Source organism: Haliotis rufescens, unplaced genomic scaffold (genome assembly GCF_023055435.1).
Source record: "Haliotis rufescens isolate VD_foot unplaced genomic scaffold, xgHalRufe1.0.p SCAF_9, whole genome shotgun sequence".
NCBI lineage: Eukaryota > Metazoa > Mollusca > Gastropoda > Lepetellida > Haliotidae > Haliotis > Haliotis rufescens.
This window is the reverse complement of record NW_025964383.1, coordinates 22506471-22527042: the sequence shown is the minus strand read 5'-3', so window position 1 is coordinate 22527042 and position 20572 is coordinate 22506471. Positions and strand designations below refer to the sequence as shown.

The 20572-nt window shown below is 40.3% G+C and overlaps 1 protein-coding gene across 5 annotated transcripts in view; it reads right to left on the bottom strand.

The window, feature by feature from the left end:
- The window catches only part of LOC124120610 (E3 SUMO-protein ligase RanBP2-like), a 160204-nt gene that overhangs the window by 5141 nt on the left and 134491 nt on the right, over positions 1 to 20572 (bottom strand). For 3 of the 5 annotated variants that reach the window (XM_048391244.1, XM_048391246.1, XM_048391245.1), the window contains exons 2-13: positions 16937 to 17989; positions 11843 to 14147; positions 10867 to 11222; positions 9076 to 10203; positions 5877 to 6062; positions 5656 to 5721; positions 4976 to 5092; positions 4098 to 4259; positions 3863 to 3979; positions 3373 to 3548; positions 2481 to 2553; positions 1991 to 2226 (exon numbers count right to left, since the gene is read on the bottom strand). In XM_048391244.1, coding sequence (XP_048247201.1) covers positions 1991 to 2226; positions 2481 to 2553; positions 3373 to 3548; positions 3863 to 3979; positions 4098 to 4259; positions 4976 to 5092; positions 5656 to 5721; positions 5877 to 6062; positions 9076 to 10203; positions 10867 to 11222; positions 11843 to 14147; positions 16937 to 17989 — 5975 coding nt within the window. The remainder of the gene's footprint in view (positions 1 to 1990; positions 2227 to 2480; positions 2554 to 3372; positions 3549 to 3862; positions 3980 to 4097; positions 4260 to 4975; positions 5093 to 5655; positions 5722 to 5876; positions 6063 to 9075; positions 10204 to 10866; positions 11223 to 11842; positions 14148 to 16936; positions 17990 to 20572) is intronic. The other 2 variants (XM_046483515.2, XM_048391247.1) reach the window with 2 other exon arrangements.

The following is a 20572-nucleotide window of genomic DNA, read 5'->3' as shown; positions in this document are numbered from 1 at the left end:
ATAAAAAAAGCGTTATCTTCGACTATCTTGAACTGTGTACATGTATCTCAAAGTTTGCCACATTAACAGTTTTGAGAAGCACCAACAAGCATCTCACATAGCATGGAGTGCAGCGTTAAACAACAAACAAACAAACAAAACATCAAAGCGGGCAATTAACAAGCTTGAGATGAAAGTGGCACTTTGTAGACTGACTTAATAATGTACCATCACTCAGCTGTTGATTTTTGACTGCTGTTATTGATTGCTGCTATGCCTTATAAGGATCTATACTACAAAAAGTTTGCTAAGGATCAAGTTTTCATGATATCAAAAAATTATCCAACAAATAAAGATTTAAATACCCCGGTTACAGTGATTGGGTAACCCCTGTAAGACCTCAATTTCATGATGAACGGACAGAGGCATGCATTCATGTGCATAAGGTGCTTGAAAACCCTATGTTTTGAGGTATCATGACAGAATCGTTGCACATCATTATCAGAGAGCACACCAACATTTGCTACTGAGGATTGCAACAACTGAATGCACTTATGCTCACTCCACGTCAAAGACGTTGTTTGAGGAACGAAGATTTAGGCAGATACATGGAATCAACACCAGATGTTTGCATCAGGGACTTGCAGGTGGTAGACAATGTTCCACCACACAGCGGGAAGACAGTTTTCTCCTGATAGTGTAGGTATCTAGCCTGATTGCATTTTGTGTCTGCCACCACACTGAGAAATGACCTGCATAACGCCAGTAACGGAGGGAATGTATCAGACAGGCAGGCACATTTGGACTGGGCTGAAGATCACCTCAAGTGGACAGACCAGGACTAGGCTTCAGTACCATTTACTGATGAATCAAGATACTATCTTGACTTCACAGATTGTCATGCCTGAGTGTGGTGTAGATAAGGATTTTAGGATTCCAACGTAGTCAAACATGACCGCTATGGAGGAGGCTCAATCATAATTTGGGGTAGGATCAGTAGAAAGGGAAGAACCGATCTCAATGTCCTACAGCGAAGCACAATGACAGGTGTGCGCTTCAGGGATGACATTTTGGATGTGTGAGTAAGACTGTATGCTGGAGCAATCGGACTGGACTTCCTCATCATGGACGTTAACGCATGATCGCATCGTGCCAGTGTCGTTAATGCCATCTTAGAGCAGCAAACCATTTTGACAAGTGATCTGACTGACTCTACATCACTGCAATACTGTGCGACACATAAAACAAGATTCATCAGAAAGATGACATATCCCCCCCGGCAGCTGTCTGTAAAGTAACCACTAGTAAATGTGCAAAACTGTATGTAATGAGTCAACAGTTGAATGTTCTTTAAGAAGCATACATTGTTTACCCACTGAATGGTTTTCGAATTCTGCCCTGGAAACGAACCCATTCCCAAATGGAGTCTAGGTCAAACTTCTTTCCATAAAAATTGTAAAAAATAAAAATTCGTAAAAAAATATATATATCAAAAGGCACCACTTCGGTATGTGCCTGATAGCTTTGCCAAATTTCGATCAAATACACTGAATGGTTTTGGAATTCTGCCCCGGAAACGAACCCCATCCCCAATTGAGTCTATGTCCAACTTCATTCCATAGAAAAAATTATAAATAAAAATTAGAAAAATCCCAAATTATCAAAAGGCACCACTTCAATATGTGCCTGATAGATTTGACAAGTTTCGATCGCATACACTGAATGGTATTCGACTTCTGCCCCGGAAACGAACCCCATCCCCTAATTGAGTCTATGTCCAACTTCATTCCATAAAAATTTAAAAAAATTAAAATTAAAAAAATCCCCAAATATCAAAAGGCACCACTTCAATATGTGCCTGATAGATTTGCCAAGTTTCGATCAAATACACTGAATGGTTTTGGAAATCTGCCCCGGAAAAGGAAATGATTATGGACGGACAGACAGACTGGCTGATCGCTATATCCCCCCACATTATATGCCGGGGGGATAAAAAGCACCAATATCTTACCTTCCACTCATCATTCTCAAAATAAGTCAACGTAGCTCTCTTCTCAAACATGATGCTTTCTTCCTCAGAATCGTCATCTTCTTCCTCATCCTCATCCCCTGTCACATAGACGTCCTCAGAATCGTCATCTTCCTCCTCCTCCTCCTCCTCCTCCTCCTCCTCCTCTGTCACAGAGACGTCCTGGCTTTTGGAGTTGTTGGTATTCTTGGCTGGGGATGCTGGAAGTACATCAGTTCCTGTTTTAGACAATTCTTCAGGAGACAGATAAACTGTTTTATTCAAGGGTGCAGAAAAATGGTCACAGTGAGTTTGGTTTATTTGAATCTTATAAGATCGATCAATGTATTAATCTTTGGTTGAACAAGAATAACACCATTCTATACGACTGAGAAAAATGTTAAACAGCTATGAAAAATGATCATCCAGAAGGTTTAGATTTAATTACTTTGGTTCAATGGGTAAGAGGTAGCACCCTGACACAAAGCCTTACCAGATTCCGTTGCCCTGACCAGCTCCTGAACCTCCTCAAACTTCTTCTTGAACTGTCTGGCCAGCTCCTCTGTCTGCAACACAAGACTCACTCACATGAGATGACGACATACACAGTCCATCCTAAACAAGAACCATCAGGAGATGACATATCTTCTCCATTCTGGTGCAATTCAGAAATGGAGTTTGGCTATTTATACCCAACTTTTGGTACATTGCCATTGGTTACCTTCAGTTCTGTGAAGAAAAAATACATTGCTGTTCAGTATTTTTCAGTATCCCAAATTATCAAAAGGCACCAGTTCACAACTATACTGGTCTGTAAAGCAAGTTTCATCTGGAAATATCCAACGGTTTGGGTGTTCTGCACCGGAAATGAGCACTACTTGTTGTCGTGAAAAACAAATAATTGAAGCTCCCAAATCATCAAACGGTACCAGTACACCACTAGACTGACCTGCATAGCAAGTTTCGACAAGATATATTCAACGGTTTAGGAGTTTAGCTCAAGAAACGGAAAACTGATGGATGACAGACGGACAGACATGTTGTTCGTTATATCCCCTAGTTTTTTCAAAAAGGGATGATAAACAATGGATGTACAAGAAATAATTATCTATAGTGCTTTACTTACAAACCCATCATTGTATATTCTAGCAAGAGCCCAGGTTGTTTGTCACAGACAGGATTTGTTTTCCATTACTTCAAAACATGCATTTCTTTCCGTTAATGGAGGAGCCAAACAATTTAATCCAACTTGGTAAATCCTGAGGATAGATCTTCCCTCCACCCCCAAAAGTTTGAATCCTTTCTTAACTGAAATGTAGATGCAAATTGACGTCTCAAAATGTAATGCTGCCCAAGACATGTCTGTTACTTCAGTGGTGACTGACCTTGAACCTGAGGGCAAACTGTTCAACCTTGGCCTCGTTCTCAGCATAGTCTTGAGCAGTCCAGCACCAGGCTGTCTCTGACGTTGACATGGGAGACAGAGTCATATTGCCAGCTATCAGATGATTACATGCTACTTTGTGTACTTGATCTCGCCTCATCAGCAATCGGTATTTATCTACAAGGACAGAAAGCAGAATGGAAAACATATATAAAGGTTTTATCATGTTATTGATATAAAAACATTGTTCAGACAGAAGAACTGAACAACACATTTTCAAAGAGTCTACTGTTGTTTAATATTACAATATGGTTCTCGGACTAGTTTCAGTGCAACAGAAGACTAAACTTTGAACCCTGCCCTCATCATGCTTATGACAAGCATGTGTATCACATCAAAAGGTTGTCTGTTGGTTGTTTCAAGCTATATGATGGTGGCCTGTAGGTAGGAGTCTAGATGAAATATGCCAATACACGAGATGCCAGACTCACCATCTTGTTTGAGGATCTTCATGTCTCCCACAGCTCTCTCCTTCCACTGGTTGGAATCCCGCACATATCGGAACAGCTTCGATCTCTGGCAGTACACCACCTCCCAACCTTCTTCCCCTGCAAGGACATTTACATCCATATCACATATGCAGACAAACTATGCCAAAAACAAAACAATAACTCACCAAAAAAGACAATATATGAACAGGAAAGCACAATTTGGCATTGAACTCACCTGTTTTGACTTCAACTAGTTCTGGAAGGTCAATGATGGGCTTAAAGTAAATGTCATCACTCTGCACAACCTCATCATCATCAACATTGGTCCTGTTGCCTCCTGGGGCAGTCCCAAAGATCTGCTGACCTGCTCCTGACCACTGGAATGGTCGGTTCTCATCTGCCAGAGAAAAACATAGAATGTCAGGCCAAGCGCTATGCTCAATAACCTGGGAAGGGACTTACTAAGACTCTAAACAAAGGGTACCTGGCAAGCAAAATGGAGAAAGAACTTAGTTTGTTCAAAATTGTGATGTTGTATTTAAGGTACCTTTCTCCTTCAATTTAAAGGTCTATTCACATTGAATATCAATATTACATTCAGTACTGTGAACTAAGAGTGAAATACACTTGACCAAGTGATCACATTAGAATCTAGATGCTACTATATATTACATCAATTAAGAGCATCCTAATTCCAATTTGGGAAATTTAGACATTTGCTTCAGACTTAGGGCAGAATAATGCTGGGAATTACATTTGTTTTTTTGGTTTGGTTTGTTGTTTAACGCCGCACTCAGCAATATTCCAGCTATATGACGGCGGTCTGTAAATAATCGAGTCGGGACCAGACAATCCAGTGATTGATATCATGAGCATCGATCCATGCAATTAGGATCGATAAAATGCATCAACCAAGTCAGCGAGCCTCACCACCCGATCCATTTAGTCGCCTTTTACGACAAGCATAGTCACCTTTTACGGCAAGCATGGGTTGCTGAATACCTATTCTACCCTGGAATCTTCGGACTTCAGCCCAATAATGCTGGGAATTACATTTGGGGTTGAAAAGGCTGCAACCAATTCTAGGACTGATGATGGGGTCTGTCTACTTGCCTTTCTTGAAAGCATAACCAACTGCTTCTCCCTGTGCAACTAGGGTAGAGAAGGACATCCCTGAAGCCTGGCCAAACATGCAGAACCCTTCACTGGCACCAGTACTGCCTGCAACACCTGATGGTCAATAAGTCATTAATGCAAACATCATCGCCTTTGGTGTTTAATGCTGCATTACGTAATATTGAGGCTACATGATGGCAGCCTGTAAAAAATCAAACTGGGCCATGACAATCCAGTGATTGATATTGTGAGCAACAATCAATGCAGTTAACACCAAGTCAAAGAGTATGACCACCCCATCCGTTAAGTTGCCACTTATGACCAGCATAGATTGCTTGGGAATTCTAACCAGGAGTCACCACAGGGATGTTTGTTAATTAAAGGAACATAAAATAGGAGCATGTAACATAGAAGCTCTTCCCTGTCACCATCCAATTACTCTCATTACTTACTGCCCTCAAATCCTATCTTGTATCAGTTTCACAACGGTTGGATATTCAGTGTTAGAATTAAACGGGGACCCTGGGGTTTTGTATTAATATGATGGTTATGACAAGGATCCATCGACTTGCATGCTTAATTCTCCCACTAATATTGATACCTCAACAAAGCTCCAGACAACTATCAATACTGATTACTTCATGGAAGTGTAAATACTATAAACCAAAACCACTTACTACCAGCACTGCTTGAAACTTGAACTGACGCTCTTGTTGGCGCAGGACTTGTCTCCTCAGATTTTGCTGTAATGATAAACGAACCTAAATAAACTTTAAATTACCAATGTCAGATTTCAGAAAAAAGAAGCTCGCCATTACACTTATTTTATATTCTTGTTAGAGAACGATAGTTTCATCCTTTTAGACATACCCTCATGAAGACTGTTAATAAAACTCACATTTGGCTTTGACCTTGCTGGGCACGCTGACTTTGCTGGGGTCATAGTCCTCACAGCCAATACAGCCTGGACAAGGGGGTTTGTTTTCATAGAGGTAGAAGGACTCGGGCAACAGGTACTTCCTGGCTCTGGCCGTCTGTTCCTCTGTAGCCTCCTCCACATACAGGAACTCCACACCTGAAGTGTCTAAGGGACACAGAACCAAGCGTCAGAAACAAGGACGTAGAGCGGGAATCTCACGGGTAAAGTGCCTTTTATAAATCAGTGGGTGAAATCAGTTTTTCAGAACGGTAGGGTCAAAAATGAAAAATGGTGGGGTTTTTCCTTTTTCACAAAAAGTCCAAAGGTTACTTCTCCTCCTATATAAACGTACCTTGAAGTCTATTTCATGACTAAATTAGTTGGAAGTTGCTGTTTTTTTCTGAATGTAACATTAACCAAAATAAAATAGCAACAATCCGTAATTACTTGTGACAATTCATAATCCAATAAACAACTTCACACAGTGCCACTTCTGGAGGGGCATATCTTAGAAAAGTAAAATGTGGAGGCAGGTGCCACTACTTCGAAACATCACATTTGATATGTAGTATAGGTGTGAGCACCATACCTGCTGGCCAGGTTCCCACAGTGGGAACCACAACACCAACACCCAAGTAGTTTTCTACATGCAGCTGGCAAACTGCAACTGGGCTAGTGTATAGCACTAGTAATTATCAGATTCTAATCCTGTTGAGTGAGTGAGTGAGTGAGTATGATTTTACGCCGCTTTTAGCAATATTCCAGCAATATCACGGCGGGGGACACCAGAAATGGACTTCACACATTGTACCCATGTCGGGAATCGAACCCGACACAGGTTTGTGCTCAAAAGTTGATATTGTCGTAATAACAAGATTGTGTTTTTAATGCCAGCTAATGTTCTACATCAGTAACACCATGAATCAACATTTCTATCAATAAAGGAATCCATCAACCTTTAACAAATCAAGGTAGGCAACAAAATTAAAGACAAGTAATAAGGTGACAAAGTAGACAAAAAATAAAGGATAACAACTTCTTTATTATACTGGGATAGCAATGGTAGAAATAGAGAATCTCACCCGAGTGTCTTTTGATATCACATATATCAACACGAGTTGATAAAAGTGGAAAAATTCCGAGGATTGCCGAGGATTTTTGCCACTTTTATCAACGAGTGTTGATATATTTGATATCAAAAGACACGAGGGTGAGATTTTATTTATCATCCAACATCATTCTTTCAACTTTTTCAATTTGTAGACAGTAATTAGCTGTGTCTTCAGTGTAAAAAGTACTGAAAACAGCTTCAGTAGCAGAGCCATTAGTGATGGCATTTGATTATGACGTCATGGTAACCAGTGACGTCACAATGGTCTGCAAAGCATTCGTCAACTTTGTCATTCGTCAACTTTGTCATTCGTCAACTTCTGGGAAATGCCTATCAAACAATTGAAGCTATGAGGTATACAAAGAGATGCAAATTAATAGGGAAAGACATCAATACTATGTTCTATTATCAGGCTATGGTCAGTAACACACAAACAGACAGGGAAGCATACAAGTACAGGGGCTGACACTTTCCATCTGGTTCAAGGAGGTACTGGCTCCACAAACAAGGTACAGATCAGAAAGTTAAAACTTCCAAAGGATATTTCAATTCCAGTGCTTACAACACAATGCACACCAACAACATCATCATGAACATTACAGATCTAAAGTGAGAAATATACCAAGTGACATAATATTTATGGAACATTCTTGTAATGGGTGTCGAAAATATACAAACTGTTCTTAATCAGAAACATTACAAATAAAATAGAAAATAAAAATCAGCGTCCCTTTACCTGTTTAAGCACAAATTATGTAAATGGACTATAACTGACACATTTCACTTGAATTTGAAGTGAGACACATTTTTTTTGTCAAACTGAATTAAATGCTATCTACGTAACAAAATATGGTGAGTAAAACCAAGGTATGGGTGACTAATGGTTTATTGGCAGACATATTTACATAGTCCTGTTAGTATCACACACACATTCTGTATTGTCAATAATGTATGTAAATGGAGAATAATTGCCCGATTTCTCTTGTATTTATGTAGTGGACTAATGTGGTAAGTACAAACAAGGTATGGGTTGCTGATAATTTATTGATAGTCCACATATACATGGTCAAGTTAGTTTCATACCAACTCAGCTGATTGTGAAACTGACCCAAACTGACTTGTTCATGCAGTTAATTCCACTCTATATCACCACATAAAGAGCCAGTCCAACTTTCTCTAATAACAAACAAATGCTTTTGAAAAAGACAAAGACAACTTGTTGTCTCCAAACAATTTTCCCAGCTCAAGTAACTTGTTAGCGTTAAAATTGCCGTGTAAAAGATGTGAAGTCTTTCATTTCTACTGCAACTTTCCTGTATTCAAAGTGTTCTCAGACAATTACATTTTCAAATAGACACTAGAATCTTGTTGTCATCATACATGACGCCAAAGAACAGGGTATCCAATTTGTGTGACCTTTAACATGTTTAATATACAATGTCAAGGCCAGAGAATAATTCCACAGAAACAGATTGCACTGGGTGCAAAAGGTCACACAGCAGTGAAAATTACACTGATTTAGTACTGAAAATCAGTGACGACACCTGGAAGGGAACAACACTTGATGTATAGCTGAGATTTGAAGGACAAGATTGTTTGTTGTCTGTCATGGGAACCTGTACCTAATCAAGTCAAGGCAGAAGAATGCGCCAGTGACTGATATCATGAGAAATGCTCCCCACATTCCGGGTATGATAACACACAATGAACCAAGTCAGGACAGGCCTTGAACCATACAATATTTCTGCAGATGTCTGTTCAAAGTCAGGTGTTCTGTTATAGGTTAACAAACATTGGTAAATATTTGAGTATACAGAGGAATACAGATTATGTCAAAAGTTTGATGTCTAAAACTGAAAACAGCACCAACCGTACACTGTTACAGTATAAATTACCTAGAATCAACTATAATGTATCACAATGTTACAACCTTCACCTAAGTGGGAGAAACTAATAATATATCAAACTTTTGACGTAACCTGGAAGGATGCAAGTTTGTAAAGCCAACAATGAGTATGGAGGCGGTGTGGATACCAAGCTACAAGTGGAGGGGGATACTGGTCTCACCATTCAGCTTGGAGGAGTAGTAAGGGTTGCCAAGGTTACCAGTCCCCTGACTGCTAGAATATGTCATCTTTGGTTCATCTATCAACTCGTCCAGTTCAGAGCTATAGTAAGGGTTGCCATCCTCCCCGGTGGCCTGACTGACTGTGATGGATGTGACAGTCTCCACAACCACTGAGCTGTCCAAGTGTTCTGTGTGGTAATGGTTGCCCTTGCCCCCGGTCCTCTGGGTGCTACTGCTCTGTATCACTGGCTTTACACCCGTCTGGTCAAGCTGGGATGAATAGTAACGATTGCCTTCATCACCTGTTTCTTCATAGCTGGCGCTAGACAGAAGGGACTCATCCATAAGTCTGTCCAGTTCAGACCTGTAGTAGGGATTGCCCTCACCACCAGTACCATGTGCAACTTTGGTGGCTGACATGGATTCTATGACAGCAGCCTGTCCAAACTTTGCTGTATGATAAGGATTGCCTTTGTCTCCAGTACCTTGTATATTTGCAGCTTCCATCTGGGATTCTACACTTGCTTCCTCTACCTGAGCCTTGTAATATGGGTTGCCCTTGTTTCCAGTACCCTGAATGTCCATACTTGTCATCTGGGATTCAACTCCTGATTTTTCTAGCTCAGCCTTATAATATGGATTGCCCTTGTCACCTTGACCTTCAATGTTCGATCTGGTCATCGAAGACTCCACACTGAACACATCTAGCCCAGATTTATAATATGGATTTCCCCTGTCACCAGTACCATGTACAGTTGTAGCTGCCATTTCTTCCACTATCTCAGAGTCATCAAGATGCTGTACATAATACGGGTTACCTCCATCACCTGTTCCTTGTACACTGGTGCTAGTCATAAAAGATTCTGCACTCGTTTTCTCAATGTCTGCTTTGTAATATGGGTTTCCCTTGTCCCCAATTCCTTGAACACTCGCAGAAGACATATGTTCCTCAACCCCAGATGTATCCAGTCTTTCCTTATAGTAAGGACTGCCCTCATCCCCTGATGGCTGACTAGAACTACTGGTCTGTAAGGGCTCTATGATTAGGTTCTCAAGCTCATCTTTGTAATAAGGATTGCCACTATCACCAGAAACCTGATTGGTTGAGCTTGTCATCAGAGCTTCAACTAAAGAGATCAGATGGAATCATTGCAGCAATAACCATATAAGCTTACCTGTACACATTAACCCTCTATACAATCAGGTTTCAAATACATCGTTAACTCTAAAAGATCTTACCGTCACAATGACATAATATTGACATATGAGTGGCATTTTTTTTTCTGTAACTTTCTTACAGGTAAAATGGTTATGGGACACCACAAATTTTCATCAAAAGAAAGTTTAAGGAGAAGTTACTGATGATGAAAAACTCTTAATTGAGTCATTGTGGCCATGTGAAAACAAAGTCACATGACCAAGATGCTTTACAATCAGTCATCAAGTTCTCTAAAACTTAATGTCACACTTTAGATTATCTGTTTTCAAACAAAATGGGAATGAATGCCCTTGACCTTGAGTTAAGAATGATGTTGTCATGATCGATTTGCTATGACATCAATTTGGAGGAATGCCTACCAATGGACCAAATGGACCTTTACCTATATCAGTAAATTCATGAAAAAGAACTAAACTACCCAGGATTGTATCGCAGTGAATCCATTGTAAACAAAGGTCGTAACAACAACAAATTCAAACAAAGTCAATTTCTGGAAAACACATCAAGTCGCCCTCATCCTACGGGGCAGTGTTATTACCTACATAACATCGAATGATTACAGCAGACTCACCCTCAAACTGTTTGGCTGACACATCTTCTGTAGCAGCTGCAGAAGCACGTTTTTCACCACATTTGCCAGAATCGAACTCCTTCTTGAATTTGTCAGCTATCTCCTCGTTCTTAAACTTGATAGCCAGTTGTTCCACCTTGCCCTCCTCTTCTGAGAAGTCCTTAGCATACCAAACCCATGACTTCCCATCACCTGAGGCCATAGGCTTGAGTTCCAGCTCAGGGTTGATGACGTGGTTGCAGCAGACTTTGTAGATCTGTTCACGCCTCATCAGCAATCGGTAGCGGTGAGAGGATTTGTGTTCCAGGATCTTCATTGTGCCAAGACCTCTCTCCTTCCACTCACCCTCACTGAACCTTAGAATATAAAGAAATATTAAGTGTATGATAGTTTCATACCATACCATACCATAGCTTCTTGAATTGTGTAAACATTCATGAATGATCTTGAGAATGGCTTGATCTGCAGCATAAGCCGTACATCTGACCCAGGCAGCGACAGATGATAAATCTGAGACATGAAACCTTTCTGAACAAAATACGTCATGGGGTATATTCAAACCAAGGCCTGAAGCAGTGGTCTATACATGTATGCTTGATAATAGAGTTTGCAAAATTGAAGACATCATACAAAACTTCTTTAAAGGGCCAACAATGCCATGGAGCATGATGCAACATTAAGTAAGTTGAAGATAATAATCTAATAATTCCCAATTCCTGGTTGAAGTTGGGTCTGTTGCCCACTCAGCAATATTCCAGCTATATGAAGGCAGCCTGTAAATATACAAGTCTGGACAAGAAAACCCAGTGTTTGATATTGTGGATAACACTGTGATGGTACCATGACAGCTATCATCCAAGACACCGAGTCTGATTGCCCCATCCATTTAGTCGCCTCTTACGACCAGAATAGATCACTGGGGACTTGTTCTAACCAGGACTCCCCACAGGGTTGAAGTTACTAAAGATCAACATACCTGAAGAGCTTTGCCCTCTGTTCAAAACGGGTTATTTCCTCCTCTTCCCCAGTCTTCACATCAACTTTGTCAGGTAAAGACACAATAGGTTTAAAATAGTAGTCCCCTTCTGGAGATTTGGGGGACGTCACAGAGGCCTTGGCTTGAGGAGTCTTTGATGGGGTAAGGCTGAATGTGAACTGAAATGGGGAGCTGCTTTCTTTCTTATCTTGGCTCTTCACTGGAGTTGAGACCTTTCCGAGATTAAACTGGAAGACTCCAGATCCATCCTTCTTGGCAGAATCAGCTGCAAATTTGAATCCTGATGATTTGGGAGCAAAGCAAAACCTGGTTGCAGTCTTAGACAGGGGATCATGAGGTAGCAGCATCTCAGCCAGGAGGCCTCCAGTGGTAGAATCAGCTGGCTCACTTTTAGCTGGGGTTGCTGGAGTGGATGGCTTGGGTGAGAAACTGAATCCATCACTACCAACACCATCCAACTTGAATCCACCTCCTCCAAAACTAAATCCTCCAGGACCTATCGTGGATGCATCTGACTTCAGGATGTTTTTAGCAGCCTCTTTACCTGAATCAACTGCAATTTTCTTTGGAGAGTCTTCAGCACTTTGTGTTGGCTTTGTAGGAAATGAAAATCCACCACCAGACGTTGCAGAGCCCAAACCAAATCTTCCGCCTTCTTGCTTCTTTCCAAAACCGAACCCTCCTCCTCCTGTTGCTCCACCAATCTGGAATCCTCCTTCACCAATCTGAAAGCCTCCACTGGAAATATCTGGTGCAGGTTTGGTTGTTTCAGCTTTCTTAACTTCCTCTTCAGCGCCTGGCTTGATTGTGTTACATGCTGGACATTTCAGTTGCTCACCCTTGTTCACACAGTAGCATCCCTCGCATTTCCAGCTTCCAGTTTTAGGTTTGAACATGTCTGCTAATGACTTCTTTCCTTTAGGATCCTCTTTTGTCTGAGCTACTTCACTGCTTCCAATAGCTTCTGGTACTGGTTTCACTGGCGAGTCTTCTATCATATCCTGGGATTTCTCAAAACATTCTTTGAACTGACCAGCCAATTCTGGAGTCATAAACCTGATGGCCAACTTTTCCATTTTCCTTTCCTCCTCTGCAAAATCCATTGCTGACCACCACCAAATTCTGTCAGAGCCGGTCATTGGTGTCAGTTTCATGTCTTTGGTTATGTTGTGATTAGCACAAATCTTCAAAACTTGCTCACGTCTCATCAGAATTCGGTAACGTTTGGCAGCCTTATTGAACAGAATCTTCACCTCACCGATTCCCCTTTCCTTCCACCGATTGGTATCAGCATCAAACCTAAACAGCCTGGCCCTCTCCCCGAACACCTTCTCTTCATCCTCCTCCCCCGTCTTCATCTCCAGTAAGTCCGGCAGATCAATAACAGGCTTGACGTCAACATTGAGTTTATATCCCTCAATCTTATCCTCATCTTCTCCCTTGCTTGGGGTTGTCTTAAACGAGTGCTGACGTGTTTTTAATCCGGGGAATCCTGTTGCTGAATTATTGGCAGCAACGTTGGAAAAACTGGGCATGGGGCTTCCAGTGTTTTGTCCAAGAGTAAAAACAGAGCTAACTGTTGAAGCACATGAGGGCCCATCTCCTGTGCCTTTCTTCATGGCATCAGTTTTAACTGGTGCTTTGGGAGTCGTGGATTTGGTTTGTGTAAATGTAAACCCAGGGATAGATACTCTAGGGGCCTGCGTTGTGGTAGTTTTAACAGTGAAGGTGGACGGTGAAGTTGCCAAAACTGGTTTTGGTTGTGAAATAGCTTCAGATATTTTCCCTGCATCCTGAATTTTCTTAATAATCAAGTTTAATTTCTGAGCAAGTTCAACATTATCAAAATGTAGGGTAACTGTCTCCCCTCCCTTCATTTCATGATGAGGTCTCTTCCATTTGACCTGCTGCGGGTTGAATCGGGTTGCCACCAGCCTCAGTGTATTAATATCATGGTTCAGGAGTATCTGGTTCTCTGCTAGGTTCTCCATCCTTACCCAGCCATCCCTCTTGGCACCAAAACAAACCACTTTAACAATTCCTTCCTGCTTGGCACCAATTATTGATATGTCGGTTGCCTTTCCTTGGAAAACACATTTAGAAGATGGAACAGCCCTGTTCACAAGATTCGGAACCTGAACCTGTGGTATCTGTCCAGAAGGATGATGTTCCACAGAGTCTGGCTGGGGACTGTTCGCCTTAGCTAGAGATGTATCTTCCGGTTTGGCACCAATCTTTGATACGTAGGTTGCTTTTCTTTGGAAACCATCGGCCTCAGAATCAGCTGCAGAAAGAAAGTGGAACCTCATAAGGCACTTTTTAAATAACAATGAGAAGATTCATGTTTTATTATATATATACTTCAGTGTGAAACACTTAGTTTTCCGAATTAAAGAAGAGGGAAATTTTCACTTCAGAGAACATGGCACTTATATTTCACTGCAGTGAACACTTGGATGGAAATATTCTCATACAAGAGTTGTCACCACAAACTGTCTCCCTTTATCGTAGCCTGCACACAAACTGTTGAATTTCTTTTTATGGTAGTTATACATTGAAAAGGCAAAGTAATGACAGATGGTCATTTTACGGGGTTAATGTCACTTCTTGCCATTCTCTCTTCAGTATAAACTGTAAATTTCTCATTCAACTCGTCAATCGAGTTGTTTAGCAAAGAACCATTTTTGTTATTTGACCAGCATGCATTCTTTCGCCTCCAACTGGGGTCTCGTAGAATTCAAGAATATGTTTTTGGTTTAAGTTGATTTTGTATCTAATTATATCCAAATGTATGATAAAGAATTTTCGTGACCCTAAAAATATTTTCTTACGTTTGGTAATATTTTTTTAAGATTTTTCAAGCACGGAACAACTTTTTGTTGCAATTACAATGGGCGATGAAACGTCCCTGTGTGTTAGGTAGGGAGGCTTTACGTTTCAAGGTTTTACATCTGTAATGAAATAATGTAATTTTCCGGTAGTCAACTACACATAAGTCATACCCAGCAAAAAAAAAGAAACGCAAAAATAGTAAAATCGTAAATATCTGACAGATGGTTGCCGACATCCATACAAAATTAATACCAAAACTGAATCGGCCATTTATGCATGGATGGGGATTGACTCGTGTGGAAAGAATGAGATACTGCATAATTCTGGTGAAAAGGTGGAAAAATCGCGGAAAAACCAACATGACATGTACGGTCAACATCACTTGGTGGACTATAAAAACCTTTGGTTTTCATTTGCATGCCATCACAATCTTACAGAATGTGAACAGGTTAAACAAGCCACGACCGATTGGAGCCCAGTGCAAAAAAGGGCATCGGCCAAATGCAAACAGGAGAATCATCTTCAGCTGTAGCCAGGTTTTTTCACGTAGCATCAAGCACCATTACAAGGCTGTAGAACCGTTGTCAGACACACAGGACTACGAGGGACCTTTCCTGATCCGATCGACCACGTCTCACAACTAGAGCACAGGACAGATTCATACGGTGGCGTCACTTTCGTGAAATAACCAGCACGGTCACCTCTACAACTACGGCAATACCAGCATTGCGTAGGATATCAGCCCAGACAGTGAGGAACCGTTTACGCGTTGTAGGTATTACCACTAGACGACCAGTTCGAGGAGTCATTTTGACGCACCTGCATAGTCGGCTGCGACGTCAGTGGTGTCAAGTTCAAGTTCAAGATGGTGACAAGTTTGGATTATTGAGGAAACACTTTTTATGCTTCGCCGTGCGGATGTTAGACGTCGTGTTTACAGGCGTCGCAGGGAACGTTATGCACATAACTGCATGCAGGGAGTGGACAGATTTGGTGGTTATAGTGGGATGATGTGGGCAGCCATCTCCTACACTGGTAGAACAGACTTGGTACAAGTTCTGGGGAATTTAACGGCACAACGGATGAGATTCTTCGGCCACATCTCCGTCTCATTTTGCAACAAGCAAACGTCATGGTCCAATGAAAATACCCGACCTCACATGGCAAGACTGACAACAAGTCAGGAATCACACCATCCAGTCCCTGCCATGGGCCTCCAGGTCTCCAGATTTAAACCCAATCGATCATTGATGGGATGCACTGGATCAACGACTGCGAGCACGTCAGCAACAACCACATAACTTCCGACAATTGGAGAAGCCCTACAGGCAGTGTGAGTGAACATTCCCCAGGCAGCGAATCGGCATTTGTAGGTTTTGGACCAATAGGTGGCTATACAAGATATTGAAAACAGATGACTTAAATCTTGAAAATCTACTGTTCCCTGAGTGCCTAATAGAACCTGGGTCAATGACAATAATGTGTGCCAATTTTGAACAATCGATTACCATCAATTGATTATTTATATGATAAATCAGATAGACATCTAAAATAAATTTTGCTTTTCTTTTTTGCAGGGTATATATATGATTAAAAGGATAGTCCATCCTCTACGTTTAACACCACAGTCAACGTTTTTACAGGTACTTTATATCGTCATGAATGATCATTGAAACCAGAAAACCAGAGCATGATCAATGATGACAATCCAGTCCTGTCCTTTGATAACATAACCACATCTAAGCTAGCAAGAAACAAAGTAAATATCCTCCTATTTAAATTGAAGAAACATAAAACAGTTCCTCGACAACTTTTAACTCAAAACAATATATGTTCCTCAAGGAGTATAATCCTAATAGCACTGTAAGACTGTTTATATGATATAACTTTACATTCAGACTGTAGGTGTAAAGATGCAATGTAGTTGTTTGTACATGATGCAACCACATAGTAGATACAAGGAATAATGTAATTATTTGTGTAAGAACATGAAGTATATTCCCGTTTACATTTGCTGTAATGTTTGGTTCAGATGCAGCCTGTAAGCCTGGAAAGTATTGTACTTTATACACGCAAAGGGGGTGATAGTCCAGACCGATTGTTCTCTGGTGTCATATATTAACCCAGTACCCCTAGTGTTACAAATAATGTGTATACTGTTCGGGATAGACACAGCAGTATCCGTTGGTATTGTCAACATATACAAGTACTTTATTCCAATAAAGAGAAGGCTATACTTACAGTAAGCAGTCCATGTATTTCCAAATGTAGTCATTGTGTGTATCAAATCTCGAAGCCCCATTTTTGAAAATGTGATTGAGGACTTTGGGCGGATACGTTGTGGTAATTGTGTGGCACTGCTAGCAATTATCTTGGTTTTTATTGTCTTCTTCAAGGAAAGGACTTCAGTTGGAGCACACAGTTCAAGACAGCTCTGGATAAAATGTAACAAAGTTTCACATGTAGAATCTTCATGTTGAAGTAACTTCCGAAGAGACGCATTTGAGGCCTTCTCTGCTTCTTTGCACTTTTCTAATGCCAGTAATACCTCATTTTCTCTCTGGTCTAAAACACTCCTGAGATGCCCAAATGTATGTTTTATCTGTTCTTTAAGGTCTTGAGCATTACGCTCAATGTCCAATTCAAGACCATCAACTTTGCCTTCTAAATCTTTGACAAGACTAAGCCTTTTTGAAACATTCACAATACCTTCCTTGAGGGTGTTTACCGCTGGATCATCGTTTATTATTGTAGTCGTACTACAGGTTTTGTGATGTGTTAAAACACACATTGCACATAAAATGATACCACAGTTCTCATCAAAAAGCTCCTCGATATACTGAGCATGAATTTTACAATACTTTGTTTGAGGGGTGTACCCCTTAAAGTTACACGTCAGTTCAGACAAGGCTACAACGTGATGATTTCGGGTCACCTTCGAATCTTCATGGGAAACCTGACAGTGTTCACACAGAAACACTTCACACTCCTGGCACCAGGACATGGCTTGATTGCCATCGTTGTTATTGGTGCATAAAACCGCCCCAGCGTTGTTTTGAATGGTTGCCAACAACACCTGTTTTGTTGTTACAACATCCTTAGTGTCGCCAACATCATTCCTCTTGAAGCCCTCCTGACAAATGCCACATCGTATAGTGTCAGTGTTGTCGGCATCATGGCATGTCTGACATACTGAATGTAGGCAAGGAAGTAGGTATGGATCGGGTCCACCGAACGTGTACGGAGCCTCACACACTCCACATCGATGCAGTATTCTATTCTCGGACATCGTATCTACAAAGAAATGAGTGTTTCATGTTTAATCGGCTTGGGCAACAACCATCTTCGTTTGATAGCCCCAAGCTTCTCAGATTCAAGTAGAAAGCCCGCTGCATTATAGATAAACAAATGTTAAGCACATTATGTAATATGGATGTTGACACCGAACTGTTTGAACTGTTTGAAAGCTTTTTAAGAAGTTGGTAAGTGACAGTAAAGACACAATATTTCATGGATGACAACTTCTATATTCTATTATGATGCAACTTTTCGGTAGACATCCTTACACCATTGTCAAGTAAGAATGAAGTAAGAGAGCACCCTACAGGCTCACACCCCATAAGGATTAACAAAAATAACATGAGGGTATACATGAAAGGGGTTAACCATGAATTGTTAACCCCTGTCGTCTTGTTGATGGCACTATCAAACTGAACACGACATCGATATTGCGTTATTCTATATTGATCATTTATTCTATACTGATTATCTGACCATGATAGACGCTTCCACTTAATGACGAAACACCCGAAATGCACATCGACACATAATCGACAGGTTATCATATTTCAATATATGAATATCAATATATCAATCAATACATAAGGATGTTGCACGTGCAACCAGCCTTTCCATTGAGAGTCGGTAGGTTGGATGCACAACAAAAATGTTCTTATGTCTTTGAAATGTGTCAACATTTCTTTTACATAATGGCGGACTCATGATTAATGTCATTTGGACAGGAATTTGGAAAATACTTTTCTTTCTCAAAAAAGTGTCGATGGCCATGTGTACGAATATAGGATACAAAATGCAGAGTTGCAGTTACTACTGGATGTGTGGCGATACATGTTGGGCAGAAAACACGATAGAAGTCAACTAAGAGAGTGTATTTTAAGTTTCAGGGACCACAGAGAGCTTGAATGATGGCGCTTTGCTTTATCCAACAGTGCCGTCATTTCGTTCGCATGGCAATGAGCGGATGTGATTCGTGGTGTAGAACTAAACATTGCAAGGCTTGCTTAATATTCTTAGAGAACCCACAATTTTATGTTGACTTCCGACGTAGCTATACTACACATTTCCAGTTCCTGTCTTATCTGCGCAAAAAGTATAGTGATCTCACAGAAACAATGTTTTAGCACCAAATAGTTCGTGTTCAATTGTCATGGTAGAATGGGGGAAAACAACTGTGTTTTCGTGTACATTAGGGTTACCTGTAGATTTATCCGCGCTAAATTGAATTTGGAACCAATTTCACAGCAAGAAAACGCAGTATGTTCATATGCTAAGTGATGTCTTGTGTTCAGATGAGCATATACTCTAAGTATTGTTGTAACTTACATGTAACTGAAATATATTCGATATGACCAACATATCCATTACCCTTTATCAGAAAGAGCCTTTGGTATAAAGGTATTTTACTGTGTTAGCACGTAAACAACTCATATTTTGAAAATGACCTTTCTGAACGAACATACCGCCATCTGACTTTCCTTAGTATGTGGGATGTAGTATGACGGACCATTTCTGTCCATACCCAAGTAAAGCGTCATATCCAGTTCACATAGTCGATAGCTATGTTCAGGCGTGGGAAGACTTTTTTATGTTACACAACATGATCAAGCGGTCATTCTAGTCGCAGACGTTACTTGTTTTGCGAACATCTGGTGTCATCACTGATTTTCAGTAATCCATTCACATAATTTCCACCGCTACCTCCCTTACACTGTGTGGGACAACTGAACTCACTATTACTGAATTCTCGCTTTTCCGCTGGTCCAATGAAATCGTTTCGACAGATAATCGAGGATGGTTATTGTCTTCCGTTGACGTTACAGTTCATACAGGACACAGAAGATGTAAAATACATAAACAATGTATGAAAACGTATTTAATATAATATAAAATGTGTTTTCACCGAAGTTAAATATACAAACTAATTTGGGTTTGTTGACAATTGTCCGCAGGTTCTAAATAGGAAACTCAAAAAGATTAATTTTAAAATATGTACCTCACTGACTAATCGTTGTATACCTAAGTATTATTGTTCCTGACCAAGTTAGAATGTAAGAGAAAGAACAATGCCAAACCGACATATATGAAGATGTTATATCTCACACTATAATCAGATATAGGATTTAAATATTCCCACCGAAGCAAACCCACCCATGTAATGAAATTAGATTTTAAACATAATTTCTCAAGCTATCCCGGTTGATACCTTGGAACACATTTTTATAAAATATATGAAACAAACGGGGTCTTGTTTGATGCTTGTTTACATTCAGTAAACGGCTCAGTTGACAACAACATGTTTACCATTGAGTGTTATGTCTAACCATTTATTAAGCCATTCAGTTTAATATTCATTTTGATATATGCTATCAGGTGATATTTTTTTTCAGTAACTGAAAGATCCATCGATTTCAAAACTGTTTTTATTCATATGTAACTATAACTAATTTACATATAATAGTCTTAGTTATTGTGCTTACATTTCACTCAACTTGTCATGTTATAAATAATTGTTAAGATAATAATACAAGCTAATTTAAGGGCAACGAAGAACCGTGGCCTGGTATTTCTTATGTCATT